The 10,352-nt window shown below is 40.4% G+C and overlaps 2 protein-coding genes across 4 annotated transcripts in view; both read left to right on the top strand.

Moving 5' to 3' along the window:
- The first annotated feature begins 233 nt into the window (after positions 1-233).
- mocs3 (molybdenum cofactor synthesis 3) lies at positions 234-7,759 on the top strand. The gene is made up of 13 exons (XM_037747539.1): positions 234-467; positions 1,798-1,930; positions 2,029-2,121; positions 3,169-3,289; positions 4,068-4,142; positions 4,313-4,430; positions 4,529-4,637; positions 5,251-5,313; positions 5,779-5,942; positions 6,114-6,161; positions 6,726-6,822; positions 6,906-7,013; positions 7,553-7,759. The coding sequence occupies exons 1-13, from the start codon at positions 375-377 to the stop codon at positions 7,708-7,710; spliced, it is 1,380 nt and encodes a 459-aa protein (XP_037603467.1). The 5' UTR covers positions 234-374; the 3' UTR covers positions 7,711-7,759.
- Positions 7,760-8,806: 1,047 nt separating this feature from the next.
- Positions 8,807-10,352, top strand: part of prkd3 (protein kinase D3) — a 43,411-nt gene continuing 41,865 nt past the window's right edge. For 2 of the 3 annotated variants that reach the window (XM_037746813.1, XM_037746815.1), the window contains exon 1: positions 8,807-9,530. The gene's annotated coding sequence lies outside the window, so the exon portion shown is untranslated. The remainder of the gene's footprint in view (positions 9,531-10,352) is intronic. The other variant, XM_037746812.1, reaches the window with a different exon arrangement.

Genomic DNA, 10,352 nt, shown 5'->3' with positions numbered 1-10,352 from the left:
TACATAGTGACTGTTCTATTGATTATTGACAATTAATAAAAAGACCTTTGAAAGAAGATATCATTCTTGCAGATACATACTTATAGCCTATAGATACTCATGTTCTTTTCTTTTTTTTTCTTATTCTAAAAGTAAATAGCATTAAATATTTGTCTACTTATTTTTAATTTTAATTTTTTTATGATTTTATTTTGAAAGTAAGACCAGCGCTTCGTACGTCACCTACCACGTGGTCTCGTTGTCACGCGGTCAACACGGAAGTTTGTGCAGTGTAAACACCCATGCGTGTGTGTGTCCTGTCACACAGTTATATCATAGCTAAATCTGAACTGTAAAATATCGTTTGCTTTGTATATAAGTAATATTTTGCAGCCATGGCTGAGGAGCTGCGCTGCTTGAAGGCACAACTGGAGGAGAAAGACACAGAGATTACTGCTCTGAAGACTAAACTGGCACGACTGGAGAAGGTACCAAAGTTTATACTGAATGCTCAAGCTCATGCTGCTGTGGTTTTTGTTTTTACAATATCTTTACCTCATTTGTTATCTAGTGGTTTAGCATGTATGGTGTAACATAATATATACTGTATTATAACAACCCTTGTAGCCTTTTATAGTCTACATAACGTTAGCAAACATTGTTTACAGTCTGACATGGAGCATAACAGCACCTTTTTGACGCCAGTAACGTTACTAACTAGCTCAACATGATTCTGGACACTCGATAGACAACTAACTAGTTTGTTAGCTAGCTATCAAACTGTACAACACCTTTTTAGGGAGGAGGACGGTCTGCAGGACAGATAATAATGCACTATACTCATTTTTAATAGTCTCTTCTGCACTATATTCATTTTTTTTAATAGTCCTGTATCACAGCTGTTACCCTGCACTATATTCAGTTTTAACAGTTTTCTTCATCTCTTTGTATTTTTATATCTGGTATATTTTTTTGTACTTTGCACTACTAACTTTTTTACTGCCTTTTTACTATCATGTTTTGCACTATGGAACTGTGATGCTGGAAACTTGAATTTCTATCTATCTATATATCTATAGTGAACTTCCTAATTGTCCTGAAGATGATGCATAGCTGAGGAAAAAATATACATTAAAGCACAGAAGATATAATCCCTGTAATATGAAATGGAGCAGAGACAACTAAAAACATAGAACATATACAATACATGCATACAGACATTGTTGTAGCTCCTGATGTCAGTCATCATGAGGCATCCACATTTGCAGGTGCTGGATAAATAATAAGCACACAAAAAAGAATTGGGTCATTGATAGTAAATATCTGAGGCCAATATGCCCCAACACTGCATTAAAAGTACAGCATTAAGTGCAAAAACGTATTTAAATTTAATCCTAGAATTCAGTGCTATATTCATAAATTCAGATACAGCTTTGAACCAACAAATAAATCAATGGCAAAAAAACATGCCTTTTCTTATCACAAAATGGGAGACGGAAAGTTTTAAAAGGTCCAAAATAAATCTTGATATTTCAAAAGAGAGAGGGAGCACACTTCTCATTAAGTCTTAAATGCTGGATGGAATATAAATAAGCACACTTTAAGCCACTTAATTCCTCTGAATGAAGAGCTTTTCCCAAATAGTGCCTTATGTCAGACATATGGGCTGTAGACGTATGTAAAGAGAGATATAAATGTAGCTCATGATATTATAGAGGCAGGCTGTCGAGGGCTCTGATGCCACATGGCTCAAAGCTTCTGTTTAAACTTGTTTCTTAAATCTTGTGTTCTAATTCCTCCCCGGTGTGTGATATTAAGAGCCATACGTCAGCTCTGGAGCTGCGTGAAAAAGTGACACCCCTAACCCCCCTGAAAGCCAAAGCGGCCCTCAGCAATGAGGACATCATGCGCTACAGCAGACAGCTCCTCCTGCCTGAGCTGGGTGTACAAGGTACGGACGGTTACAGACTGTGTTATTCTGAAAGTAAGCATTCTGTCAAGTGAGATCAATGGCGTGACTGAACACAAGTGAATCTCGATCGCCCACAGGTCAGCTAAACTTATCCAAGACGTCAGTGCTGGTTGTGGGCTGTGGAGGGCTGGGCTGCCCCCTGGCACAGTATCTTGCAGCAGCAGGCATCGGTAGGTAATCTAGTTGATTTATGCTCATGCGCATGACCTTGTGCCAAACGAATCAAATCATTAACCTTGAAATAAATCTGCTGTATGGGTGTGAGTAATTGCGGAGCTGTCAACGGGTCATTTCCTTTAGGCGGGGTCTAAAATTAGCAATGTGGCGAGCAAACTAAATAAATGAACCTGCGGTGGAGAGGTTCGCAGCCATAATTATTCATTTCCATTTCCAAAAGAAATATATCACACTACCCGTTTTATTGCTGTTTAATGATTAAAATCAGGCACACTAGGAACACTTTTCACTATTCACAGATTTTGATTTAAGACTTACTTATTTTGTGAATATTTCTTTCCTTTTGTGGTAAACATTATACTACCTGTTGACTCAGGTGAAGTTTCAACCACACTTTGGCTGTATAACTAACTAGAGAGATCTGAAGGAAAGCAGATTCAAAATTTGAGAAAAGGCAACAAACAAGAACGACAGATAAAATAGTGCCAGTAAAGTCTTTTTAACTGTTTAAAAAAGCTCTTGCACTGCTGGAGAAAAAAAACAAACTCATACCACTATTGCAATATTATCAAATAATACAACTTAATGAGCTTTGAATTTTTTTTGTTCATACCCAAATTTTGTTTGTCCCTACAAGTATAAGAGAGTGTATTAGCTTTAGTCACTTTAAAACTAATGTTAAGAAATGGCTGAAAGACACACAGTCATGTTGTCTCTAAGGCTTGATATGTGTCTTGTAGGTGTATTTATTAATGTGTATTTATTGTTTTTATATTGTTAAGGTCTGATATGTCCTGCTGGTTTATTTATTTATGTGTAATTAAGGTTTTTATATTGTTATATGTGCATTTTATACATGCCCAGGGACAACAGATGTAAACTAGCATAGTGTTATACCTGGTGCAATAAATAAAAAAAACTGTCCCTGTTTTAAATACATCAATAAATGAATGAATGAAGTCTGCCAAAAGCACACTTTATGGTTTGACATTTATTGTAAAGCTTTTCTGACTGACTAGTTGGTCTCTGTGTCTCTGCAGGGCGCCTGGGCCTGCTGGACTACGACGAGGTGGAACTCAGTAACCTGCACAGACAGGTGCTTCATGGGGAGGAGAACCAGGACCAAGCGAAGGCTCTGTCTGCCGCCAACGCAGTTAAAAGGTACTGATTGAGATATGTTATCCTTCACACACTCGTGCCAAAACCGCACAAACAGACCTGAAACTGAGTAGTTTGATATTATTAGTAGATGTTCTCTGATTTAACATATGATAAATGGTTTGTTTACTGTGTGTTTTGTGACCATTTGGTTACAGTGTAATGTACGCTGGCGCTCTCCAGTCTCACCACAGGTTATATTTGGTTGTGTATTTCTCCCCAGTCAAATATTGTGTAAACATGTTATTTTAGAGAGGGCTGTTTTTGGTGCCTTTCTCCCTCACAGTGGGCCTACTGTGGTTAGCACACAATCATTGTTTAGCCTCGAACACATGAGGGCGCCATTTCTCTGAATTAACTTGTACAGTGTTTTGATGCTGTGTCACACACACACATTTCAGCCCTCTTACTTTTATTGTTAATCATTCATTAATGATAATTTACTACATGCATAATACAATTTTCAATACAAGAGTCTTTAGTGTTTTTAAGATAATTTAATTGTCTTTGATAGTTGAGAGAGACCGGAAAGATTAGGAGGGAGAGAGGAGAGTCGGAGTGGACATGTGACTAAGGTCCCATGTCAGATTCAAAACTCACATGTTGCTGTTTTGGGGTTTGTCCTAGGTTTAACTGAGCCACCAATGTGGCCCTAACATTTATTTAAATAAGTTTAATAGAAATGCTAATCTGTTTGTGTTAAAGTTGCTTATTATGGAGAACCAAACCAGACTTATTAGGAATTTAATCAATATTTTTGAATGTGACTTTATGTCTGCAGGTTGAATTCAACAATAGAATGTATTCCCTACCACCTGCAGCTGTCGTCGGAGAACGCCTTGCAACTCATTAAACAGTATCCTGCTGCAAAGCCCTCAACCTACATCTGTCACGCAGACCTGCTAACTCTTTGTCATGATCTTACATCTGTCATCGCAGGAACAGTATTTTAGATATTCAGTTAGGAAATGTGTACATTGCGACTAACCAATAATATGACTGACACCTTGACTTCGCTGACCTCATGTATGACATTGTGGCTGATTGTTCAGACAATGTACCCACTCGTTATCTGGTGAATGACGCCTGCGTGCTCAGTGGCAAGCCTCTGGTGTCAGCAAGTGCCCTGAGAATGGAGGGACAGGTAAGGTAGAATCCAAGCAGGTAGTCCATCAGCTCCTCTACATTTTTTAAAGTTACTTTGCCATTGTAAAAGTCTCCTTGCTCTCTGTGTGTCTGTAGCTGACAGTGTATAACTACCATGGAGGACCCTGCTACAGATGTCTGTACCCGTTACCCCCACCCCCAGAGACTGTGACCAACTGTTCTGATGGAGGGGTGTTAGGAGTGGGTGAGTCTTGTCCCCTCACTTATCCCAGAAGCCATTAAAGAGGACCTATTATGCTTATTTTCAGGTGCATACTTGTATTTTGAGTTTCTACTAGAACATGTTTACATGTTTTAATGTTCAAAAAACACTTTATTTTTCTCATACCGGCTGTGCTGCAGCACCTCTTTTCACCCTCTGTTTGAAACACTCTGTTTGAGCTCCTGCCCCACCCCCTATTGGTCAGCCGGCCCACTCTGTTATGATTGGTCAACTGGACAAAACGCTCCGCTCCAGCTCCGCTCTAACTAGCTTCGTTTGAGGGCGTGCCAAACAATCCACTAGGCAGGTGTTATGCAAATGTGTTACTTGGTGACATCATCACGTTACCAAAGAAAATGCAGGACATCAAGGTGTTTCAGGCAGTTCAGGAGCAGCGCTACCGTGGGGGGACAGTAACTCCCTTTGGCGTGGACTTTGGGCTTTGTAACTTTGCAGACCTTTTACATGCACAAAAATCTACATAAAAGGAAAGGGGAAAAAGCACAAAAGCATAATAGGTCCTCTTTAACTTTGTACAGAATGTAGTCTGTTTAAATGATAGTTGTTGGTAAGACTCTTTCCACTTTTCTTTAAGTTCCAGGGATGATGGGCTGCTTCCAAGCTTTGGAAGTCCTCAAGATTGCCTCTGGACAAGGCTGTATCCTTTTTGGTTTTCCATTTTGAACTCCCACATTACATACAGTACCTTCATTGGACATTTTGTTGTGAATTTTCTGCCCAGTCATCTGGTTGAATTGGCAAATAACTGCTGAAACATTGTTGCAACATTAGTGATGGGAAGGGTGTTTTGTGCCAATCTGATAAAATATAGCAAACAGACTGCTGACTCTTCATTTGCAGCTCCTATGAGAGCTCCTTTGAAGCTGTTGTGGTTAGTATTTGCCTTATCCGGCCCTCTGTCTTGCATTGTGATATCCATGCTAACACCTGGCCCTTATGCGTCAGCCAGGGAATTGCCGTGCTGTTTTCCTACCAAAAACACCTGAATGTTGCTATGGTGCTCATACACAAATCAAATGTGGAGACGTGGCAGCCTGAATCAAGCAGTGCCGCCGGTGATACTTTTCCCCATTGTAGCCTTTTCTTTGACCCGGCGTACCAGCTTCCTGCGGCCAACAGCTGGTGATGTTTGACGCTCAAGATGCCAGATTCAGATCCATCAAGTTGCGGCCCAAGCAGGCCGGCTGTGCGGTGTGCGGAAAGAACCCCAGTGTGACCCAGCTGGTGGACTATGAGGCTTTCTGCGGGACTGCTGCCACAGATAAGGTCGGTCATAAGCGATGATGGGGTACCTCGTATCATGGGGTCCTGCACATTTTCACAAGAAGTGATTCTTACATCAACTGGATTTTGTCATTTAATAATACACAGCACATGCCATTATTCTCTAATCATAGGAAAGAAATCTCATATTGCCTCATTTTCCATGTGTTTCAGTGCCGCAAACTCAACCTCCTCTCCAGAGATCAGAGGATCACAGTACAGGTATAGAGAATAATATAGTCCAGAACCGTTGGCCGTAGCGTGACTCCCTCTATTTAGTGCTGTTTATTGTATAATGTCTCGCAATTTTCTCAGTTTTCATGTGCATTCATAAAAACTGATTACATCTCAGCGCTGACCCAGCCCCAAATGGGAAATGACTTAAAATGTGCCTGTAGCTTTTTCTATGGGAAAGAATAACACGTTCTATTTGGCAGTGAGAGCAGTGGTGGTGGATTGCATCTGTTTCTGGGGGGAACTGGTGCTTTCAAACCCGCTGAGTCATTAGGCACAGAGATTGGGATCATGATTGATTGGGCTGTAATGGAGATTGTGCAACAGGGCTCCAGTTAGAAAGCAGTTTTGTTTCCTGTGATTTAAGGAAAAGTAGTTAAAATGTTCAGATTACTCCATAAATGCAAATCCAAGCAACATTTGCTGAGAGCAATTTTGGTTTGACTGTAGATATAAATCAATGTCTTTTCCCAAAAGATAAAGCCACACCTCTCTTTAATTATAAAGTGATTAGTATTTGTGCATTAAGGACTGTTTTTAATGTACTTCCAGGATTACAAGTCGATAATGGACAATGCAGAGCCCCATCTCTTGTTGGACGTGCGCCCTCTTGTGGAGGTGGATATATGCCACCTACCTTTCTCTATCAGTATCCTTTTTTAAAGACGGAGGCACAAAATCAATCTCCTATTTCACATTTCCGTGTGATTATTCTCCTTATATTGTTGCCAGACATTCCCCTCTCAAGTTTAGAGGAGAGGAAGAGTGAACCTATCCGATTACTTCAGGAGAAAATCAGCCAATTGAAACAGCAGATGGAAGGTGACCGCCGGCCTCCAGGTAACATGTCAAAACACCATTTAGGATCCGTAGTACATGTTGTTTGAAATGAACAGGCACTCGTGCATATTCACAGTTCACTGTGTGGTCTCACGCTGCAGGGCCGCAGGCTTATTTTGGAAAGCTAGTAACAGGTTGTAATGGGGTTGCTAGGTGACCCCTTTTCCAAAACAAAGTGTGGTCAACCTGAGCAGCTGGCCCGCTTTAGAGAAATTAATATTCAAAACGTTATTTCGGTGACGTGCTGGGTAATCACCGTGTTCTTTCTTTGTCAATGAGCTAAATTTAGCCTGGTGGAGTTTTAGCTTAATATTTAATACAGTCTTTGTTTGTTATATGGTCAGTTTTTTGCACAATCAGCTCTGTGATTTTAAGAATTAACATTTTTTCACTAAATGTAATATTTGTGCCATTCAAACTTCTTGTGCAGCTTTTTATTGCTCACAATTTTTTCTCTGTGTTATCATATAAAATAGGTAGTAATTTGAATCTGATGCATTTTAAGTGTCACCAAACTAATCTCTGTGTTTTCTCTCCAGTGTATGTGATCTGTAAACTGGGTAACGACTCTCAAAAGGCGGTGCAAGTTGTGGAGAAGATGAGTGGATCGGAAGTGGACAGCGTTACGGTGAAAGACATCAGCGGAGGCCTCATGGCCTGGGCAAAGAGAATAGACCCCACATTTCCACAGTATTAATCCGTTTTAAGTGCTTTTTTTTGTCAATAAACTCTTCAGTTTTTCATAATTTTGGATTTTCTTCTTTTTGTATACTGTTTACTGGAAATCGTGCTTCAAGGTAAATTCACTTTAATGTCATTACTGAATAGCAAACTCTCGCATACCAACTGCAACAATGGAGAAGTTCCTAAAACATGTTGCGTAATCTACCGTGTAGATCAGTTCATTGAAGACATGAGCTGGCAGTTAGATAACACGTAAGCACCCTTGCAAAATCAAGTCCCTCTTCCTGTTTTTTCTTTCAATTCTTAGAATTAGTAATAGTTAAAGCTGCAGTGGGTAGAAATGGAGCAAATATGATTAAAACAAGTTTTGTTTTTTAACGGTCACAATATCCTGACAGTAGTGCACGAGACAGGTAAAATTCATGTGCCTCTGTGTCCTCCGGTGTTCATAATGGCATCTGCAAGATTTCACAGACCGGAGGAAAACAACCAATCAGAGCCGAGCTGGAACCTTCCGGCTGTCAATCACTTGCGAACTCCGACCAAACGGTCAAACTAGGCAGCGCTGATCAAATATGAATCAATATTCGGTTACTATAATGCCTATTTTCTTGCCTCAAATATTTTCAGAAACATCTTGTAGTGTACTGTTTAGCTGTAAAAATGAGAAAGTTTGTGACCCGGCAGCCGTGTTGAGAACAGTTGAGGAAATACCAAGCACCGCCCACCAGGCGGAGCACAGCCAATAGGAACGCTCTCTCTCTGAAATGACCTGTGATTGGCCAAAGTCTCCCGTCATGGAGACTAGATTTTTTTAACGCCTAAAAACAGAGCCATGAGGAGGTGCAGAAGTCTAGTTTTTTCTCAGAATACTTAAATTACATTATGCTGAAAGGTTATTATGGAATTTTTGCCCAATGATGCCAAAAATATACTGCCTACTGAAGCTTTAAACCCATGACCAAAATAGTCATACATTTTGTCAATATGTTACCTATGGATGGAATTACAGTGAAAAGAAAGTCTTCCCCCTTTTCTCTCAGAACACTTGAATTATAATATGCTGAAAGGTAATTATGGAATTTTTGCCCAATGATGCCAATAACTTTATGCCTACTGGAGCTTTAAGCAGACCACATATTCTACTAAACCTCTGTTAAAGTGTTTCTAGTTTGAGAGACAACACAGTAGAGACTTCTACTTTCTTTGTTCATTTTTTTTTTTTTTTTTTAAAGGGGCCCCTGAGGACTCCTGCTGGACCCCTCTTTGGAAACCAGTGCACATACAGTATTACAAACCGATCCGGGTCATGTAGAATCAAGTTTTTTTTTCTTCTTGTGCATGACCAAGTTGAAATAACGGAAAAGAAAAGCACATGCGCATTGGTGTGAGCTCCATCGGAGGCGCCATTGCTTCACAAGGACTGTAGTTCAACTTGTCCTCCCCACACATGGAAAGTCAGTTATGCGGAGATAATAAAAAGACTCCAAGCCCCAGCAGACGGCCGCTGCTCTTTTTTTACTCTCGTCGAGCAGGGGGGAGTAGACACAGCTGGAAGGATAATAAGATGCGCATGAATTTTACAATCTGGAATAAAAGATAAGAGAAAATAAATGGACGGCTCTGGTTAGTCGCAGCGCGCCTGTATGTACACTTTATGTCGGTGTTTGTTGCATGTGAGCTCTGCGACGCTGCGCTTCTTGTGTGTGCCACTTCTACAGAAGTGCAGACTTTTTGTAAACTTCAGACTCCGCTTTCCTCAGTTGATGGAGTTACAAAGTTTCTTCAGTAAACTCACAATGGAAAGAAAAGCGCCCTTCGCTGACTGTGAAGGTAAAGTATCATTTCAGACATGTCTTAAGTCGTTACGTTTGTGTTGTAAACGCGAAGAGAGGGAGTTCAACAACTACAGCCAAAGTCCTCTGAAAGTGTGAATTCATGTCTTGTATAACTTGTTTTGCTGGCATTCTCCACTCGGTAATGTGTTCTGCCAGCGAGCCTATCGAAAGTGGGAGGGGTACAGATGTTAAGAAGCCTCAGATCCAGATGTTTGTGCAGTTTGAATTGTTGTAAACACAAGAAATGATGCGCTTTATCAACTTTTACGCATCCTTTAGGCTGTTTTACGCACGAGCATAAAGGCCTATTGTGGTAATAGTGATGTCAATTTTTACCAAATGTCAAAAAAGTCGATAGCAAAGTTGAAACTATAGATATGATGCACAACAGTTGAAGCTATGGCTCCTTCAGCACGGCCCATTTACGCGCAGGCAATATGGAGTTAGCTCAAAGCTACTACCGGGAAGCACTTATAGCTACAACCAAAACAATGCAAGGCAACAGCAAAAGACTACACCAGTAGTAATGTAAGACAGGGGTGTTAAAAGTGGGGTCCGGGGACCCCCAGGGGGTCTTTGAGAGGGTTCCAGGGGGTCCCCAACAAAAAGGGGGAAGACTTTCTTTCCACTGTAATTCCATTCATAGGTAACATATTGACAAAATGTGTGACTATTTTGGTCATGGGTTTAAAGCTTCAGTAGGCAGTTTTGTCATCTTTGGGCAAAAAAATCCATAATAACCTTTAAGCATATTGTAATTCAAGTGATCTGAGAGACTTCTGCACCTCCTCATGGCTCTGTTTTCAGGCTTTAAAAA

Source organism: Sebastes umbrosus, chromosome 16, assembly GCF_015220745.1.
Source record: "Sebastes umbrosus isolate fSebUmb1 chromosome 16, fSebUmb1.pri, whole genome shotgun sequence".
NCBI lineage: Eukaryota > Metazoa > Chordata > Actinopteri > Perciformes > Sebastidae > Sebastes > Sebastes umbrosus.
The sequence above is the reverse complement of the archived record's forward strand: the minus strand, read 5'-3'. Positions and strand labels throughout refer to the sequence as shown.